At 36.0% G+C, this 21,894-nt stretch overlaps 2 protein-coding genes across 3 annotated transcripts in view; one reads left to right on the top strand and one right to left on the bottom strand.

Annotated features, from left to right (window-relative positions):
- LOC123875184 overlaps positions 1-21,894 on the bottom strand; it is a 494,986-nt gene that overhangs the window by 329,178 nt on the left and 143,914 nt on the right. The gene's annotated exons all lie outside the window — the stretch shown is intronic.
- LOC123875185 lies at positions 15,250-16,869 on the top strand. Its single transcript, XM_045920877.1, has 2 exons — positions 15,250-15,818; positions 15,999-16,869. Exons 1-2 carry the CDS (start codon positions 15,304-15,306, stop codon positions 16,783-16,785), a joined length of 1,302 nt encoding a protein of 433 aa, XP_045776833.1. The 5' UTR covers positions 15,250-15,303; the 3' UTR covers positions 16,786-16,869.

Below are 21,894 nucleotides of genomic sequence, written 5' to 3'. Positions count from 1 at the left end.
ACTAAGTTTAACAAACGAAATATCAATTATTTCATTTCATTTGAACTGTTTTTGTGACATCATTTCGTGAGGGCATTCAGCAGGTCTTGGAATTCAAACGATTATAATATATAAACTTAGAATACCTAGCACACGAATATGTGGGTGCGTATTTCTAATCAGGTCTAAAAATCTTAGGGTACAATCTATTATATTAATTTTAATAATATTACTAGAAAATAATTTACTAATCTAAGGGTAGCTTAAAAAAAAACTTGACGCCTGTACTGACTTTCAGCATTTGCGTTGACAATCTCTTCAAACGATTTTCTCGCTGGTTCTTCTCGGTAGGAAAGGCATTCCGAACCAGTGGTAGATGCTTTTCACGATTCAAAAGAACTTGTAAAAGTCTTGGAATAAAAATATTTTGAACTAGAGGATATCCGCGACTTCGTCAGCATGGATTTAGGTTTTTAAAGATCCCGTGGGAACTATTTGATTTGCCGGGATAAAAAGTTGCCTATGTCCGTCCCCGGGATATAAGCTAACCCTGTTCCAAATTTCGTCAAAATCGGTTAAACTGTTGGGCCGTGAAAAGGTAGCAGACAGACAGACAGACACACTTTCGCATTTATAATATTAGTATGGATGGATTTGAATTTGAATTTGAACAGTTTAAGATCGCTCTACGCAAATTGTATAATACTCGTAACGTGCGTGTAAATGCACGTTCAGGCAAAGTTCGAGTGCGCAAATCGTCCAAACTGGAAGAGCAATCTGACACTATCAGAAAGAGATAGAGATAGAAAGAGACAGCTTTGCGTGCTCTCCAAGGCACGTCGATGAAAATAAAAAATTTATTGACAGAAAACCCCAATATCAAATTGATTTGGGCCCTACCCTGGAATCAAACCCAGGACCTCATTATCCACCATCCATACTAATATTATAAATGCGAAAGTGTGTCTGTCTGCTACTTTTTCACGGCCAACCCGCGGAACCGATTTTAATGAAAGGTACAGACTTGGGATACATCCCGGGGAAGGACATAGGCTAATTTTTATCCCGGAAAATCAAAGAGTTCCTACGGGATTTAAGAAAATCGAAATCCACGCGGGCGAAGCCGCGGGCATCCGCTAGTCAAACATAATAAACCAACGAGTTTAGAAAATAAAACGGGTAACGTCACGCCACGTAAGCTGGGTGGTCGTTGGTAAACAACAGGGGAATTTGGACAAATATCATAAAATTGAAAGCGAGTCATAAATATCCCAGACCGGCTGACGACATGGTTTCACCGAAGTCGAATCTCAAAACTTAATGTCCTTAGTTCTTACCAAACATTATTTACTATCGGATGCCCGCGTCTTCTACCACGGGATGTAGGTTTTTTAGATTAAGAGGGGTCTCTCCGTCACTCGCTCCATAGAAACGTAGTTCGTCTCTTATTTGAATACTAACCAATCATATTCAATGAAATTTTGTAGAAACGTTCCGGGAACTAATATGGCCTGTGGTTTTCGATATTTCCGTTAAAATATTCGGTTTCGAAGTTACGCGGTCTTAAAAATTCACATACAAATCTTTGATCCCCTGTAATATTAAAAGAACATATTTCTAGAAAAATCTAAAACACCACAGGCACAGATATTAGTTTCTAGAATAGGTCTGCAAAATTTTATGGACTTTGGTTGCTTAATATTCAAATGAAATTGGGACTACGATTGTATGGAGTAAGTGACGGAGAGAGCCCTGTTAAGCCTTTAAATCTTTGATTTTGATTTACGACAGGCCAGCCACCGTAATTTGATAGACAATACGGTTTAAGGAGCGAACTAAAATCACAAAGGTCGACAGTTCAACCCAACCCGTTACTCTATTCTCGTATCTACTCCTTTTTTTCGTGAGGAAAATCCGTCATGGATATCACTGGCCACGGAGGAGCACAGTGGCTATGTCCTAGCAAAACTTACGCTTAGTTGGAGGAAAAAGGGGGTATTATTTTTGAAAAATTAAAAAAAAATGAGACGATCCCAATCCCCTCACTCTGACAATGGCACTCTTTCTGAAATATATTGTTGCACCAAAAATATAATGACTGATACAGCTTTTCCGTAATCGACCAGCTGGGAAATATCCTATATCCGTCTTAATAGCTTCTCTTTGAATCTCGATCGATTTAGCGTTAAAACCCTAAAAATAATAGTTACCTACGCCGGTAGGTATCAAAATATATTCGAATTTATAAAAAAAAAATTATAAACAACGAAAATTACACGAGGAAATATCCATTTATTTGTTCTGGAATAGTAAGCGAAACTTGAAAACTTCAGTAACAGCTTTCAAGCAAAAGTAGTGAAAATCGCATTGCAACTTTAACGCTTATTTGCAGCTGAGAAACATTTCACAGCTACTAATAATTGGAAAACATTAGTAAATACCTCGTTATTTTCATTACTGGGCAAATTAATGATGAACGCTTACTTGCAGCTGAGAAACATCTTAGACTGCATCATCACCTTATCATTATTGGAAAACGTTAGTAAATACCTCCTTCTTTTCATTAAGGGCAAAATAATAATGAGTTCGGTCGGGCTCTTTCGCCAGGACAACAAATTTTATGCGTTGATTAAAAGCAGTGATAGCTCAGTGGTTAACATGTCGGCCTCCTATTCGGAGAGTCCAAGGTTCGATCCCAGGAATGCACTTATTAACTTCAAACTCCTTTTCAGGGTTATGTGCGTAGCTTTAACGGTGAAGGAAAACAACATGAGGAAATCTGGATGCGTGAGAGTACTCAAATCTGTGTTAAATCTGTCAATCTGCATTTGGCCAACGTGGTGGACATGTCAATATAAAAAAGCCGTTTTCTATGAAAAGAGCGGAGCTCTTTTCAAATTCCCAGTAGTGTACAGCGATGGGTTGATAATGATGTTTTTTTTTAATTTGTTTATTGTAATGCACTGACACGAATTTTAATTTACATCTCGCCAAACTCCACAGCAGTTTGTTGGCGAGTTTGCGTTCATAAAGTATCTCTAGGCAATACTTATTCTATGCATTGTGCTTACTGTGTGTTGGATTAACTAACAAAAGTAATTATTGTATTCTATTCTAAATTTTTAGAATCGTATAATATAAAGGCTCAATAAAACTGACATCCCAGGTCAGTGCGCTTTTAACAGACGCATCACTAGAAGTCTTGAACCTCAAGCTATCCTCTGCAGTAACGAATATAAATAGTTTAACGTAGTTTTCAAATCAGCGGGCAATCTCAATATTTATAAAAAAAGTACTACCAAAACATAGATAGGTATATTGCAAACGGCTTTTCATTTTTTAGAAATTCCAAAAAAATAAGATCTTAATCTTTAAGATCTATTTAATTAAATTCATTATCTTGATTAAACTCTGAAAACTGGCTAGACTAATTCAATTCGCTATCTCTTAGAAAACCTTTGAGAACTTTTAGTAGTTCTTAAGAAATTCTCTTAAAACTTTTTATTGAAAACGGATAAGGCTAGTAGAATGTTATCAAAGAGCTTCTTCAAGTAAGGTTAAGTGAAGGATTCAAATTCATTGGAAATTTAGAATTAGGGTTGTCCAAAACCACTTTTTTTTTTAAATGTAACAACTTTTTAAATCTACGTAAATATGTCTTAGTTTGCAACCATTATGTGATTAATGGAAAGGGCTTGTGACTTTCAGTAATAAAAAATATCGCATAAAGAGAGAGAGAGTTTGCTATTAGAATAAATTACTCCATGATTTTCTAATAAATAAGGATGTAGGAACGTATTCGCCTCATTAATAAGGCTCTATCAGAAGTTCATAAATTAAGGTAAGTAAGCTGCTTAGGGAATCCACTGCGGTATTACTAGTACCACAGAAAGGGTCTTAGTTCGCTGTGTTTGTTATAATATTATGTGTATTTGTTTAATTAAATAATGTAATGATTAATGAAGTAGAACGATACAAAAGCAAATAATACAATAAAAAGCTCAAATAAAATGTATAAGCAAGTAGGTAGTAGGTACCTAAGTACTTAGTGTTTAAGAAAGAAATATGAATTGTATAATATATAATATACAGTTTATATAATATACACTATACAGTCAATAATATTTGTATAATATACATATTATTTATACTAATATTATAAATTTGAAAATGTGTCTGTTTGTCTGTTACCTTTTTACAATCCATTCGTTAAATTAAACGAATGGGTCTGGAAAATAACAAAATAATTTGACGAAATTTGATATAGAGATAGCTTACGATGTAAACGACATGGCTACTTTTCATCTTGGAAAATCATAGTTCCCATGAAATTTTAAAAACCCTTGTCGCGGGCCTGATGAAACAAAATAATAATATAAAAACAAATCAATCACTTTTTTCCTATATTTATTTGGCGATGACCTTTGAAGATGTAAATATTATATTCAACAAAAAAACATTTCACAGAATACGACGTATGATATGTATGGGTAGGTACATTTCAAGCGCATAATTTAGTACCTTAGTTCTGCGATTAAACATTTTGTAGTTAAAATAATACAAATATTTTTGCCGCCCCTAACTCTACATATTCTTAACAGCAATCTGCAAGGAAAAATGTAACAAAAGTATTTGCCAAGGTTATTCGGCCTTGCGAAATGATATTTTGATATTTTCTAAGGTAACTAGGCCAAGCCGTCCAAGCGGCACGGGTACAATGGTTCCGTAGTGCGGCGTGAACAAAGCTTTAGGGCACCTCGTTAGCGCGCCGCGGCAAACAAAATCAAGGGTTAGCTGTAACGCAGACGACCGATTTCTGTCTGATACCAAATTATTCTATTTGATAGCAGCTGTCTTTCTAAATTCAAAACTTCAAAACTCATTTATTTCATGTAGGATAAGTACTAACCAGTGTTTTCTATGCTACGTCTGGGACTCTACCATCGGTTTGGAAAACTAATTCAACTAAGAAAAGTCGGGAAAAAAACTCAGCAGTTACTCTTTCGAATCATAAAAAGTCACGATATTACCAATTTAACACCTGAGTACAATATCTTATAGGCGATCAAAAGCGCAGCCGATTGCTTCCATACAACTCTGTCATTAAAGGATTGATCAATTGTATAATAGCCCCGACATAAAAAGTGTTTTTTAGTTTTAAACATTGTTTAAACGTTCAAAACCACTAAAATACTGTCATGACTTCTCAGATAAATGACATGCTATATGGTAGCAAAATTCAGAGATTTGACCGTGAGGTCGTCTCTTTTCTACGCGATTTTAATAAAGTACTTAGGCTCCTAGCGCATCTTTGCTTTGAAATAACTATAAAAAACTATTACAAGTTTCGCTTAAACAAGAAGTAAAAATGTCCTATGTTCTATAATATTTTCACTGACTTTTGTGATCGGCCGTTTGCGATACCCTTTATTAAAAAAAAAGCTCCCACTTTACCGTCGCTAATAGCTGAAATGCAAAGCAAGCCTTCCTTAGTAGTAGAGAGAATTCATTATTTCGTTTGGTAAAATAGAGAGCTTTTTCCTAACAAATGGTGCCTTATTGAGTTTCACTCTGGAATGAAAAATTTGAAATTTGAACCGACTGCTAAATATTATTTTAATAAAATCTTAATTATTATGAAGTAAGTATATTTTTTTGGCCAAGTTGGTGGTCTAAAATATACTTTTTTTGAAGACAAGCCTCTCAAAGGTTATTTGGAAGAGACCTAGCACACAAAAAGTGAAACTACGAACGTGGTGATGAAACGCACCTCACGATTTGACGCAGCTTGTTCATATTTGTGGTCAGAATATTCAACATTTTTAAAACGTTATTGTGGCTGGTAGGGATGTCGTGGAATGAGAGCTACTCAAAATACATTGACTTATTTATTTATAAGTAATCAATAATATCATAGATCCAGCCCAGAATTTTTGAGATATTTTCCGCATAAAATCAACACGTTTCTTCAATAGAGTATTGCTATGCAGATGTGTCCCATAGGGCCCGGCCGTTCAGAGGCATTGACCTGAATCCATGGTAGCCAAGATTCACGTAAAAATTCTGGAATGTGAGGAAAATTCGCGAGCCATATATGACTCAATGGTATCTTCACATCTCAAATGCATTATACCTATACGCCCATTTTCGGTTCCGAGATTAAACCCACCTCAATCGATTTTGTGTTGACACAAATAAATTGGGAAGTCCCCGGATTGTTTCAGGATCGTTTCAGTGTAAATTAAAAATTTATAACACCCCCGATATGTGAAGGTTACAGTAACTACAAAAAAGCTGATAACTTTCAAATGGCTGAACCGATTTTCTTGGATTATAGCTAAGAACACTTTCGATCAAGCCACCTTTCAAACAAAAAAAAAAACAAAATTAAAATCGGTTCATTAGTTTAGGAGCTACGATGCCACAGACAGATACATAGATACACGGATACACACGTCAAACTTATAACACCCTTCCTTTTGGGTCGGGGGTTAAAAAGAGAAACAATACACACAATATTATTTCATCGACAGTAATAGGTACAACATAACCAACGATGTGTTAATTGGTATAAATTGGAATATTGAACTACCACATTACTGATAACCCACAACGAATGTATGTACTCATCAATGTATTATTATTATATTCGCTGAAATTGAAACTAAATATTACTACTGTTGACTGCACTGCATTTGGGTGCTAATTGGGGTTCCGAAAAGCTAAATTAGAGGCTAAATTCTAATACTAACATAGGTTGTAATTACTATCATCATTTGCACAATAATTACTTTATGCGCATTCCCACGTTTCAATAAATTATTCAATTTACAAGATTTTTTTATGGTTACGTACCCAAAAGACGCGAACAGGATCCTGAGCCTCCGCTGTCCGTCCGTCTGTCCGGTCGTCTGTCTGTCAGCGGGCTGTATCTCGTAGGTAGAGAGAAAATTTTCACATAGTGTGTATTTCTATTGCCATTAACAACCAGTTCATCAGGTTATGTCCGCGACTTACGTCTGATAGTGGGAACATTTTAGTGTATTAGAAAATTCACCTATACTATAAACCGTCCGTCCGCCACGTCTTTTATTTCGATGGCACAGTGATGTTATTTTTTAACCCCCGACCCAAAAAGAGGGGTGTTATAAGTTTGACGTGTATATCTGTGTATCTATGTATCTATCTGTGGCATCGTAGCTCCTAAACTAATAAACCGATCTTAATTTAGTTTTTTTTGTTTGAAAGGTGGCTTGATCAAGAGTGTTCTTAGCTATAATCCAAGATAGTCGGTTCAGCCGTTTGAAAGTTATCAGCTATTTTCTAGTTACTGTAACATTCACTTGTCGGGGGTGTTATAAATTTTTAATTTACACTTGTTATTCTTTCTTTCTTCCGATTTTTATTTAGAGGTTACAAATGGAAATAACAGTTTAACGATTAGCCAGCAAAAATAAAATAGCACTTTGGTTTCCGGGTCAGAACGTTACCATAGCGGGCAGATCCGGCGTATGCATATCAATACTTTATTGGACATAGCGTACCATTTGGATGTGAAAAATATTGATATTTTCCGTTACGACATGAATATTACCTATAGGGCCATATTTTCTTGTAATTTCCAGTAGTAATTTCTTTGATATTGCGATTAGTCGAAAGATCGAACTTTATTCCTTATCTTACTAGTTATGTCATTGGTTGTAACTTGTAAGTAGGTCATGGAAGGAAGTAATAAGGTACGAACAGTAGCCAAAGAAATAATCAATCAAACTCTTAATTTATTATTGGCTAGCTTTAAGCTTTAAAAGCTCTAAATCCTGTTGAAAGACACAGATATTTGATTTGATGAAAAATCAAAGATAAGCTTGCGGACGCCATAAAATGTTTGCCAAAATATTCGTTAAACCATGATTAGGCATTTATAGGTAAGTCAAACGAAAATGGTAAAAAAGTACCTATTTTTTTTTTATTCTGCTGTACAAAATATAGTCGGTCTAATCTTAGGACACCGATTATATTTTAAGAATGGTATTGACACTTTGTTGAACACTTCGTAGTATAGTTTCTTATATAACTAAATAAGTAAGTAATATAGGAATTGAGATACGTATACGGTTATTAGACCGTCTTCTGATAGATGGACGGACGGACGGTCCTAATAATTTAAATGTTTCCCGTGACATGTAGAATCTAGAAACCTAAGGACGTGTTATATGTAAATGCCTTCAACCTTGCCTTTTCCAGATTAGAGAATTCGATTTCTGGCTGTAAGCAGTGAGATGACATTATTGGAGGTGCTTTTTATGCCAGGCATCAAAAAATGCCGCCATCACTTATTAATTAGAAAGTCATGGCTTGGAATTAACATAAATTGACTAAGTTGTTTATCGTTAATGAACATTTTTATTTACTTCTTTACTTAGGTACATTAGGCAATTTTGTAAAAACTGCCATACCTGATACCCCTTCCTGGTTAGCCCGCTTCCATCTTAGACTGGAACATGACTTACAACCAGATGAGATTGCAGTCAAGGGCTAACTTGTACCTATCTGAATAAAAAAAAATTAGCTTTAATTGCAAATTATGAAATTTTAATTTTTGACACTATTATTAGTTTGAAAATCAAAAAAAAAAAACACCATAAATACATAGTTTTAAGTTTTTACTTCTGTCAGTAGGCGCCATTGGCTGACAATTTTCTTTTTACTCTTGCCTCAGGAAAGTCCGCTTCTAATAGTATAACAACTCTATGGCTGTAGGTACCTATCCCTACGTACCATCTTATCGCAGCTAAGCGCTAACCTATGTCAATGTCAATTTAAATGGCATGACACGACTCTTTGCTTTAATTAAGTTTTCCATTATTTACCTTCCTACAGAGACACGTAATTAATTAAGATGATTAAGATAAGCTACGAGTTGACGTACTTAAAGCCCATCCAATGGAGTTTATATTAGTAAAACAAATATAAAGTGTTTGATAATTCCTATGTCCATGTGTTTTGATTTTGAATGAATAAAGATCAAGCTAACTTTATGGCTGATAATAATAATAATTAGCTTTGGACTTCGTCTGTGTTAGTGTTAGCTGGCGGGCGTGCTCTGCTTTTTTGGAGTGGTTTTTTTTTTTTGTTAAAACTGACTGGAAAGCGCTCTAAGGGGGTGCCGTGCGTGTGTCGGCAAGCGCCTGGCACAGACGGGATCCATACTTGTATAGTTTCCCAAACTTGTTACAAATAACTACAAACTAGTTATGGCTCGTCCATCCGTTCTCGATTAGATTTGTTCAACGTAAGCATTTTGTAGCGGTGGCGACGGTGCGTCGCATATAAGTATTAGTATTAAAGTAGCCTCTAAATCGGCATTACGTCTTTAATTTCTCCCTTACATATATATGTACCTGGTGAAAATCCCAGGGTAATCTAGTGGCTCCCGTAAGAAAAGCAAAAGTGGCGCAGCCTGGTGAGGATTTTCCGGAAAAAAATCCGTAGTTTACGTGGTTTAGGAAAATCCAAAACGAACCTCAAAAATTAAAATTCTTTTGCGTCGGTCAAGCCAAGGAAAAGCAATGGGAGTAGCGGTGAGGGGGTGAGTGAAACTTTTCGCCAATCCTTGTTCCAATTTCCCGTACTTTTCAAATTAATAATTATTATAAGTAGTTGTTATTGTAGAGATCAAACCTTGCTCACTATAACATTGTATTGTAACGCCTGATATCACCGGATGGACTTATGCGGTCTTATCTCTATTCTAAGAATATGAATGTGCACAGAGCACTTACGTACATAGAGACTTCATTTAAATGAAATAATTTTTTTAAAAAATTGTTGAAAATATATAATTGTAAGTTAAAAAGAATTGAATATCATTAAGTTTTATTATTGGAAAAAAAAATACATAAGTTTTAAACTTATCTTATTGTAGCACACTATACTATTACTCTATATTTTATAACTTATACAAATTTAATTTCTAATTCTATAATTTTATTTTACTTTTACATTGTGTTTTATTGTGTGTTCTATTGTGTTAAATGTGTGATTATACTTGTAAGTAAAAGTGTTTATACGAAAGCCAGTTGCATCCTCTGAACATTTCATTACTCTATCATCATGGAAACAGCGGCCGTCTCATCGGTACCTAAAGAAATTGTGCAATTAATCCCTTTGTTTGGTGGTGATAAAAGACTATTAAATCTTTATTTGCGAAAATGTCAATATGTGATTGATCGGTTTAAGGGGAGTGATGAACAAAATCTTTACGTTTTTAATGTTATAACGAGTCGCCTGAAAGATGATGCAGCTGCGCTTCTCTCCGAACGGGAGGACATTGTTACGTGGTCCGCATTAAAAGATTTGTTAATACAGCATTTTGGAGACCCGCGTAGCGAAGCTTGCATAAGTGTTGAGTTAGAGTCATTGAAAATTTATCCGGGTGAAAGTTTCCTCGACTTTTGTAATAGAATCCAAACTGTGCGTTCGTTATTGATGTCCAAAGTAAATGCATGCGACGACTTGGAGATGAAACGTTCCAAGGCAATTATATATAATAACACAGCTCTTAACGTGTTTCTGTATAATCTTCCCGAACATATGGTTCGAGTCATTAGACTAAAGGCACCCACTTCCTTAGAAACCGCCTTGAGTATGGTGCTCGAGGAAGTGAACTTCACGGAACAGTACAAGACGCGTAATCGCATGCATGGTAATAACCAATTTACGAGTTCGGGTTCAAGGCCAGCGATCGCCCAACCGTTTGGTTACAAACCCCAACTACCACCTCATTCCAAATTCAATTTTAATAACGCTCAAATGAAGATGCCTCAAATGCAAGGTCAAGGTCAACCACCAAAACCAGTCATGGGTTATAGACCCCAATTAGGTTTTCAGCCACAACAATTTGGGATTAGGCCCCCACATAAACTTGGGTACATGTCCCCACAACAATTTGGGTATAGGCCTCAACAACAATTTGGGTACAGGCCTCCACAACAATTCGGGTACAGGCCTCCACAACAATTCGGGTACAGGCCTCCACAACAGTTTGGGTACCGACCCCCACAACAATTTGGGTACAAACCCCCGCAGCAATTTGGGTATAAACCACCACAACCCCAACAACCAACTAACGACGTATCCATGAGGACATCACAGCCTAAAATGCAACAAGGTTTTAAGTTAAACGAATTAACTATGACTAACGAGGAAGACAACTTACCTTATGACGATTATTATGGTTATGACTATGACGATCAAGATAATGTTTATGACCCACAGTTAATGTGTTACCCGGACTATAATATAGAATGTGAATATGCGAACGAACAGACAGACGAACCAGTTTCCAACAGCAAGCCCACTGACCTTGAAGAAAATAATGAAGAAAATTTTTGCATAGCAGCCTCGAAGGAAATAGAGAAAGGATAGAGATAAATTGTGACACGAAACTAAAGTTACCCTACATATATATCCCTGAAATTAATGGTAAATTCATGATAGATACGGGAAGTACAAGATCCTTTGTGAGCCCCAGTATCGCGAACTCATATTTCTATGCATATACTTACCATGAACCATTCACTGTGACAAGTACACATGCATCCAGTTCACATAACGAAGTAATTCAGATTCCCTTAATGCCAACATTTAATTGCAACAAATCTCAAAAATTCTACGTGTACAGTGTAGACCCAAAGTACGATGGTTTGATAGGCAACGATCTCTTAACGCAGCTAGAAGCGGTAATTGATTTGAAACATAAAGAATTAAAGACTAAAACAGTGACAATTCCTATTGTATATAACGATACCGAGTACATTCTCGATTTACCAGCGCGCTCTGAATGTAAAGTATCATTACCAACGAATCAATATTCGGGTGATGCTATTCTTAATTTTACTGAATTTTGTAAGGGTGTAAGAATGCCAACCGCGTTAGTAAGATGTGTGAATGGTTATGCAAAAACAGTTATTCAAAACACACTTGATAAAAATATGGCCCTTAAAATTACAGCTCCATTTGAGGTAGTAAAGTATGAAAATGTAGAGTGTGAGGTTAATTGTGTGAGTGATATAAGTGAATTGGAGATGGACCAATTGTTATCAGAAAATTTGAACAAACTTAGACTTGATCACACCAATGAGGAAGAACGAGAAAAAATTTACAGATTATGTCATGAGTATAAGGATATATTTTACTGTGACAAAATACCGTTAACCTTTACTAACTTGATAAAACATAAAATCAGGACTAAGAATGAGGACCCAATTTATGTCAAACCATACCGACAATCCCCATTTGTTCAAAATGAAATTAATAGACAAGTCGATAAGTTACTGAATGAAAACGTAATTCAAGAATCCCATTCTCCGTGGTGTGCACCCGTACACCTCGTGCCCAAAAAGATGGATGCATCAGGAGAGGTCAAATACAGAATGGTAATAGACTATAGAAAACTTAACGACATAACCTTGGATGATAAATATCCCCTGCCTAACATAAATGATCTTTTTGATAAGTTGGGAAAGAGTACTTATTTCACTACGCTTGACTTAGCTAGTGGATACCACCAAATAGAAGTTGACGAGAAGGACAGACAGAAGACAGCTTTCTCTACACAAAATGGGCATTTCGAATTTCTGAGAATGCCATTTGGGCTTAAAACCGCCCCAGCCACATTTCAGAGAACGATGGATAACGTCTTGCGTGGATTACAAGGACTACACTGCATGGTATATTTAGATGACATTATAATTTACGGAAATAGTCTTGACGACATGATATATAACTTACGGACTGTTTTTGATAGACTTAGAGCAAGCAACATGAAAATTCAACTTGACAAATCAGAATTTTTAAGAAAAGAAGTTCTCTACCTTGGACATACAATTACAAAAGAGGGACTCAAACCTAATAACGATAAAATTCATGCCGTACTAAATTATCCACTACCTAAAACAACGACTGAGATTAAGAGTTTCTTGGGACTGGTAGGGTACTACCGACGATTTATTAAAGATTTTGCTAAAATCACCAAACCATTAACGAATTGCTTAAAGAAACGTAATCGAGTTATAATAAATCAGGAATACATCAACGCATTTAACCAATGTAAGGAACTTTTGACGCACGCCCCCCTTTTACAATACCCCGACTATGACAAACCCTTTATACTTACAACCGATGCGTCGAACGTAGCTATAGGCGCAGTACTGTCACAAGGACAACCTGGAAGTGATAAACCCATAGCTTATGCAAGCCGTACCCTAAGCGACACAGAATCGCGTTACAGCGTGATCGAAAGGGAATTGCTTGCAATCGTTTGGGCTGTAAAGCACTTTAGACCGTATTTGTATGGTCGCAAATTTTACATCTACACCGATCATCGTCCCCTAGTTTGGCTCCAATCACTGAAAGACCCCAGCAGCAAATTAACCCGCTGGAGGTTACGCTTACAAGACTTTGACTTTGAATTAATATATAAAAATGGTAAACAAAATAGCAATGCTGATGCTCTATCCAGAATAAAAATTAATGTATTAGATTCAGACAAAGAAAATCCGTCATTAATAGTAAACGTAGATGAAAAATTAAGTCACAGTGATTCATCGACAGTAACTATATCAGATTTGAGTCGAACAGCGACCGCTAGTTCTATAGAATTTAATGATAAAAATGTAAATGATTACCCGGTGCGGTCAGAATCTAGTAAAACAGATACCATCCATTCAGCTATAAATCCAGAGTCATCTGGGATACCGATTTTGAATGAGGCCATAGATACTAAACCTAATCAAATTCTAGTTTTTTCGTGGTTTAAAAACGAAATGCAGGTAAGCGATCTCTCACGTGATAAACAGAAGGTCTTAGAAGTTTTCTTACCAACAGACAACCCTGAATTAGTAAAGGAGTTTTTGATAAAGCATATAAAACCAAAAATAAAGTACTTCATCTATTTCGAAGAACAGGCACATCGTAGGCTATTTAGTAATTTAATAATACAGCTTTTTGAAGAAGGCCTGGTAAATTTTTATGAATGCACAGAACGAGTAGTATATGTTGAAGATGAAGGAGAACAGAGAGCTATAATAAATAAATACCATGAGGGAAAAACATGCCATCGTGGCATTAAGGAGACCTTAGTTAGGCTTCGTAGAAATTATTACTGGGAAAGAATGCAAGAATCAGTTACGGCAGTTATAAATAGTTGCGAAGCATGTCGGAAAATGAAATATGATAGAAAGCCCATTAAACCTATTTTACAGCTAACACAAACCCAAGATGCCCCGTTTCAGGAACTATTCATTGATCTTTTTAGCATTGAGGGAAAGACTTATTTGACTCTGATTGACGCATTCAGCAAACTAGGTCAGGCTATTGAAGTTCAAAACAAATCTACCCCTGAGGTGATCCGTGCTTTGATGAAGTACTTCTCATTTTATGGCATACCTAAAAAAATTAGCTCTGATTCCGGTACTGAGTTTAACAATGAATTGATGAAAGAATTTTTAAGCTTACACAAAATTGAACTTCACATTGGCACGCCTAACAACCCTAATTCAATGGGCTTAATAGAGCGCTTCCACTCTACTATAATTGAAATATACCGATTAGCCAAATATGAAAAGCGATTTACCGACGCGGCATCGGTGATGACCTATTCAGTTATGGCATACAATCATTCCATTCATTCTGTTACTGAACTTACTCCGTTTGAAGTTGTCTTTGGACACACTGATACAAGTAGCCCATACCGCATAGAATTAGAAAAACAGTATTTTCAAAAAATGGTTAAAGATCATGCAAAACGAACTAGAGTATTGTACAAACATCTAACGGATAAAATGGTAGCCATAAAGAAAAGGGTTAGGGAAAAGAAAGGTGGTGAAGCTAATATTGAGTTTTCTAAAGGAAACGTTATTTTTGCCAAGGATGTTAATAAGCGTAAAAGTAAAGATAAACCAAGATATATCAAAGCAAAAGTCCTAGGACGTTCTAAGGGAAATATTTTACCCATAAAAGTAGGAGAAAGGGTCACCAAAACCCCAATTAAAAACATCAAACGTCCTCCGCAGGTTCTGCTGTGTCCTGCTAGTAGCGATGCAGTCGCAGGCCCTTCATCTGCAAAATCTTGAAGAAAACCCAGGTATTTTCCCTGTCAAGGAAGGTCAAGCATACATGCAAACCGACCATTGGACTATAGTTAAGCTTATAAATTTGGAACAAATGTCCAACGATCTAAATAGCGTACTTACAACCTACCAACGGATGTGCAGTATCATCGATTGGAACGCATCATATTCCCAAGAACTAGCGAGTATTAAAATGCATACAGACTTTACCCGCGACATAACTATAGAAAAATATAGACAATTAGTTCCACAGAAATGTTCTAAGAGAGGTTTGATAAATCCTTTGGGTTCAATTATAAAAGTGATAACTGGTAACCTGGATCATGATGACGCAATTAAGTACGACGAACTTACTTCTAAATTAAATCGCAACCAAATTATTATATCAAAGAAATTGACAATTGTCTCTAAAATGTTTGATAGTTTTATTAATGTAACTGAAGCAATGAATGTGAACTCTGTTCATTTTCATAACCGTTTAACAAAGGTTGAAACATTACTCAAAGATTTAGCTGCCAAACAAAACAATTGGATTTTCATAACTTATCTTACAGGATTATTTAGTGTATTTACAAGTAGTTTTCGTACTATCTTTGTTAGACTGAGTGAAATTGAAACAGCATTAGCGTTAAGTAAAATCTCTATTTTGCATCAGTCAATTGTGAACTCTACAGAATTATTGTATCATTTAAATGTAATTTCCAACTCTGAAAGCTTGGTGTACCCACCAACGGAAACCAATTTATTTAAAATTGAGGAAAGCATTTGTGTAAAGTCATTTATTAAAAATAATCAGATTACATTTATAATGGAAATACCAATAACTGATAACTCAACATATAATTATTTTAAAGTATATTCATTACCCATTTTTCACGAATCCGAAAATAAAACCCTAGCTATCATTCCCAAATATCCTTACCTTTTGGCGAAAGGAATCAAATACTTACCGCTTGTTAAACCATGTCAGTCATTTTCTACCGGCAATCAGTTCCTGTGTACTGCAGACAACCGAGCGTTGTATTATGAACTCACCTGTATAGAGCAGCTTATGAAATTCGAAGATGACCTTATTTCCTGCAAGCAGCATCAGGTCCAGATCGAAAAGATTAAGGTTCAGCAAATCAACCCAAATAGCTGGCTCCTCTATAGTAGACTGAGGACGACACTGACGAAGCGATGCGGCCATGAGGTCAGCAAGCAACTTGTATTTGGCACTTACCTGATCACAATCGACGAACCGTGTGAGCTAGAAATTTATGGAATTCGCCTCCACCATCGCACTATTGTAGAATCAGATAATATGAAGAGAATTCCAATTATTACACTCCCTCAGTTAAAATCAAACGCGACTCTATCCGGTGCAAGTGTAGTTAATATGGAAGAAATTAGTTTAGATGAAGTGAAATACATGGCCTTTTCATTGAAACATAGTTCTGTTGTTGAAAGTGTTTTAAACGATCAAAAGGACAGTAAATTCAGTGTAATTTTAGGATACCTGACATCAGGTTTTGTAGTTTTAAGTATTTTTGTGTTCTTATTTTATATCTGGCTGAAATCGCCAAAATGTTCATTATTTAAGAAAAATCATCGGAATGAATCTAAAAACGATCCCTCCGATAATTTTCCTCTTAGGGATGGAGGAGTTATGGCTCGTCCATCCGTTCTCGATTAGATTTGTTCAACGTAAGCATTTTGTAGCGGTGGCGACGGTGCGTCGCATATAAGTATTAGTATTAAAGTAGCCTCTAAATCGGCATTACGTCTTTAATTTCTCCCTTACATATATATGTACCTGGTGAAAATCCCAGGGTAATCTAGTGGCTCCCGTAAGAAAAGCAAAAGTAACTTGACATTGGCTAATATTTGTAAAGTTAGACGAGAGAGAAAAAAAAAAATTAGCTTAAAAAATAGATGATACATATTTAATGTGCTTGATCCGCTATCGAAGAAAAAATTGGGTTACTCCCGAACCTGGGACCTCCTACTTATAGGACCCCATAGACTCCCGCGCTCACCTTTTCAAAGGAAGGTTACACTTCTTGAAAGACGGTAAAATTATTTTGCATTTACATTATGCATCACTGGTTGCATTGCAATTTTTTTCATGCAAGTAGATAAGTAGGTACTTTGTATGCAGAATATGTAAAAGCAATAAAATTGCAAAATAACTCTTGTTTTATTTTGATTAAAGCGTGAATAGTAGTTGCACGTACCTGTAAGTATGCAGTTTGTGCTAAAGAAAAATTGCTGTAGAAATTGAATTGTACAAGAAAAATTGTTTTACAGCACAATTTCCTTTCTGAAAGGGAAACACAGAACGTTGTATGAGATGAAAAGTAGGTATATTAGAAACTATGTAACGCGTAATTACTAGCGTCAGGCAAATCTGAGGCCTGGGGAAATCCTCATGGATACCCCGCGCCCGGGGAACAGAATAGAATAGAATAGATTTTTTTTCAAAATAAACTTTTTACAAGTGCTTTTGAATCGTTAAAACGCACGGAGGTTATGTTGGACTCCTATCACTAAATACCCCACGATTGTAAGGTTATTTTTAAAAATTGATTTGAGTTGTCAAAAATAATATAAAATTATTAATTTACCTAATGCAGGTAGTTTGATAAAATCGATATTTGGCTCATTCGATGTCATACAATCTGTTGCTAGGAGGCCAACAAGATTGAACTTGCATAAATACGGGTGTTTCGAAAGTTTTAGTTCAGTCTCCTTCCGAGATTCGGGGCGATATCGCATATTTTCGGTATTTGGATTGTGAACTGGATAATTAGATGTTGTGATAGCAATCACGCTCTAATTAAATTATTTATTTTGGCATTAGTTTTTTTTAGATTAAAACTCTCGGATAACCTCTACACATTGAACCAGTGTTTTTTGTGTTGGTTTGAGAGGACATTCCAATAATTCGATAAAAATATTTAAATAATACCTGCTTTTCTGAGTGACGCCAATAATTCAGAAGCGGGACGTGTCTCACGTTGTCTTAATTTCGCTTTGGTATCTTTTTGTAAACAACCCACATTTGATTAAAATTTTTATTGAGTTTGATTTGGTGATTAAAATTTTTAGTTTTTTTTTAAAGAATTTAGTCTTTTGTGAAGTGGAAAGTAATTTGCAATAAGTGGTTCAGATTTTGTATACATCGAATGGGAAGTTAGTCGTTTGGATTTATTGTTGACTTGACATTAAAACTGAGAGTTCGGCAGTTCAGGGGTAGGTTTTAATGATTTGACGGAGGGCAGGATAGCCCATGATTTGGATTTGACTTAGGGCAAGGAAGCCCGCGACTGACATGACAAGATTGATTAGAAACACGAGGACGTGTTAAATTCAGGACGGCCGAACTGTAAGGTTATTTTTAAAAATTGATTTGAGTTGTCAAAAATAATATAAAATTATTAATTTACCTAATGCAGGTAGTTTGATAAAATCGATATTTGGCTCATTCGATGTCATACAATCTGTTGCTAGGAGGCCAACAAGATTGAACTTGCATAAATACGGGTGTTTCGAAAGTTTTAGTTCAGTCTCCTTCCGAGATTCGGGGCGATATCGCATATTTTCGGTATTTGGATTGTGAACTGGATAATTAGATGTTGTGATAGCAATCACGCTCTAATTAAATTATTTATTTTGGCATTAGTTTTTTTTAGATTAAAACTCTCGGATAACCTCTACACATTGAACCAGTGTTTTTTGTGTTGGTTTGAGAGGACATTCCAATAATTCGATAAAAATATTTAAATAATACCTGCTTTTCTGAGTGACGCCAATACGATGTTTGGCCGGGCTTCGGGGCCAAACACGTTCCTTCAGGGGACCAATATAGTCTCTTCACCCCGTCTGAGGCGCACCACGAACACAAAGACCTCCCGACTCGAGGACTGGTTTCTTTTCGAACGATAGACAGGCCCCACAGTAACTTTTCAAGTTTCAAGGAACGGAGAGCTTTTCCACCCCATTTCCGTCCACACTAATAGCTCGTTCGCACAGGCTGCGTAAGCGTTGCGTAAGCGTAAACGTAGCGCGTACCATTGCGATGTGATGTATGGAACTGTATGGAACATGGCATACCACTTTCGTGGCGTGAACGTTCATGTAGACAACAAACTGCCTCGCCAACAAACTGGCCCACCAGTTTGGCGAGCGATAATATTATAGATCCAATGTTAATTTTTTTTTTTGATTAAATAATTTAAAAAAAAAAGACGTAACGTGTGCGTCTACAGGTTCACGCGCGACACTACGCACGTGTCACGTTACGTGCTGCATACGCAAATGGTGTGAACCGGCCTTGAATGATAGATTTTACGCACAGTTTGGGGTTGAATTTTTCGCAAGTTCTTGATAAGTATGCGATGCGCCTATATTGAGGTAAATCATATACCTCGGTTGAGGCAGAGCGGTGGCGTGGCACATTAGGTACACCATTTGCCGGGTGGGGAATAAAGATGATATTTTCACCTCGATTGACGTCGATACGCCGTGGGCGGTCGTTAGTAGATTAACAAAATATAATATTGATAGACAATCGATTTTCCAGATACATCAGGGTTTTAGACGTAGTCACAGACAACAGCTAGTAGCTTTTATCTTCAAAAAATACGAATTTCTGAAGGTGATAGTGAATTCTCCCGAAAGGCTAACGATGTTCATAAAAACGGCACGAAAACCTCATTAAGGGTATCTCTACTATCTTTTTTGCTCACGCTATACCAAAATTACCTATTTCTTGATTGTTATTGAATCCCTCTGAAGTTCAGCGGTATGATTACTCTCCTCGAAAATAAATGCTCCCGTAATCTATTCCTGATTCGGTCAATTTAGATTATTTTTAACCCCCGGCCCAAAAAAAGGGGTGTTATAAGTTTGACGTATGTATCTGTGTATCAGTCTGTGGCATCGTAGCTCCTAAACTAATAAACCGATTTTAATTTTGTTTTATTTTGTTTGAAAGGTGGCTTGATCGAGAGTGTTCTTAGCTATAATCCAAAAAAATCGTTTCAGCCGTTTGAAAGTTATCAGCTCTTTTCTAGTTATTATTGTAACCTTCATTTGTCGGGGGTGTTATGAATTTTTAATTTACACTTGTCTATAAATGAATATATTGTGATTTAATCGCGAAAGTTCATATGAGACGATTGAGCTGATTAAACAACGTTGATCTATGTCAATATCCGGATGGGTGATCTTGTTTGTAAAGTGTCTATCAGAAAAGATTAATGTGCATATTATATTAAACATTTAAAAGGATATATCTAGTGTCTACTGGCATATATTAACATACAACGTAAGCCACTGCACTAAATCTAGAGATTTTGCCTGTTAATTTTCTTTACAAGATAGACCCCCGCAAAGGAAAAAATTCAGATAATTCATTCCGAAAAACCCCATCACGTATCAACTAGTTATGTCCTGAGGTTATATCTAAGAAAATATCCAAAACTATTTACCTAGAGAACTAGAAATAAGAACAGAGGCGTCTAGTGTACTAATATGATATAATATATTCATGATGATTCAATACATTAAAATATAAAAGAAGAATATAACTGACTGATATAAACAACTCCATACTACCTACAATTCAAGCCGCCACGAGGCAAGTGGTTCAATAAACTTGGGGGTTTCCACTTTGTCACTGTAATTTCCATATTAAAGGAGCTAAAATACCCCCGCTAACAAAGGATTTTGAGAAATTAAAAAAAAAACACACGGACGAAGTAGCAGGCATCAGCTAGTTAAAATGTAAAATAGTATAAAAGTTTTTATTATTAAACTTTTGGCTACGAATAACAATATTCGAAGGTTTTTGGTATATTTAATCTTATAAAAATATTTATTGAAATTGACGGTGAAATTAATATTTTATGCTCGTAGGCTACAATATTCATTTATAATGTGATTGATATAAAATTACCTCTGAAAATCTTATCTTAATTACTGGAAAATTCCACTAAGATGATCTTGAGGAAAAAAATTTCAGATTCCTTTAATATCTAATTAGACGAGCTATGTTTGATATTCTTTTACATTAATATTAGGTATGTTGTTTTTTTTTCTCTCTTGTCTGGCTTTACAAAGATTCGCCAATGTCAAGTTTGTAGTTATTTGTAACAAGTTAGTTAAACTATACAAGTATGGACCCCGTCTGTGCCAGCGCTCGCCGACATACGCACGGCACTCCCTTTGAGCGCTTTCCAGTCAGTTTTAACCCCAAAAAAAAAAAACACTCCAAAAAGGCAGAGCACGCCCGCCAGCTAACACCAACACAGACGAAGTCGGTATGTTGTTATATACCATTGATGTCGGAACTATAAAATGTTCTGTGTTAAATGCCACTAATTAGTACTGAGTTAAACTTATATTAGACTACAGGCCCATGTTTAAAAATGGGTGGGTCATATGAACCACCAGGTGACGTATACAGGACGATATAAGAGCATAAAATAATAAGTTTCAGCACTATGCCGTCACTTGTAAGCTGTCCAACAGAGTGCTGGTGAGAATTGAAAAGTGCAGGTAGAGTGAGTACATTTTGGTCATATATTTTTGTACGGCATTTTTACCATCGATAGATCCATGAAAAATAATAAGAAAGCGCGCAGTGCCGTAAAAAAATGGTGCGCCACAAAGTCAGTAAATGTTTTGATTTTCTGACAATTTCCGGGGTAAATTTGGTCATTTAATTCTGTACGGCACTAGTTTCATACTGTTTCAATACAGCCTCTAATCCATTATTCCGCAACGCCGTACAAAAATC

This window comes from Maniola jurtina, chromosome 19 (genome assembly GCF_905333055.1).
Source record: "Maniola jurtina chromosome 19, ilManJurt1.1, whole genome shotgun sequence".
Taxonomy (NCBI): domain Eukaryota; kingdom Metazoa; phylum Arthropoda; class Insecta; order Lepidoptera; family Nymphalidae; genus Maniola; species Maniola jurtina.
This window is presented reverse-complemented; position numbering and strand designations above follow the sequence as displayed.

What these genes read in the sequence shown, in the direction of transcription:
- LOC123875185 (XM_045920877.1), top strand. Translation starts at nt 15,304, where the DNA reads ATGCATACAGACTTTACCCGCGACATAACTATAGAAAAATATAGACAA. An exon ending in TTAAATGTAATTTCCAACTC is followed by an intron (nt 15,819 to 15,998) that starts TGAAAGCTTGGT and finishes CGAATCCGAAAA; the next exon opens with TAAAACCCTAGCTATCATTC.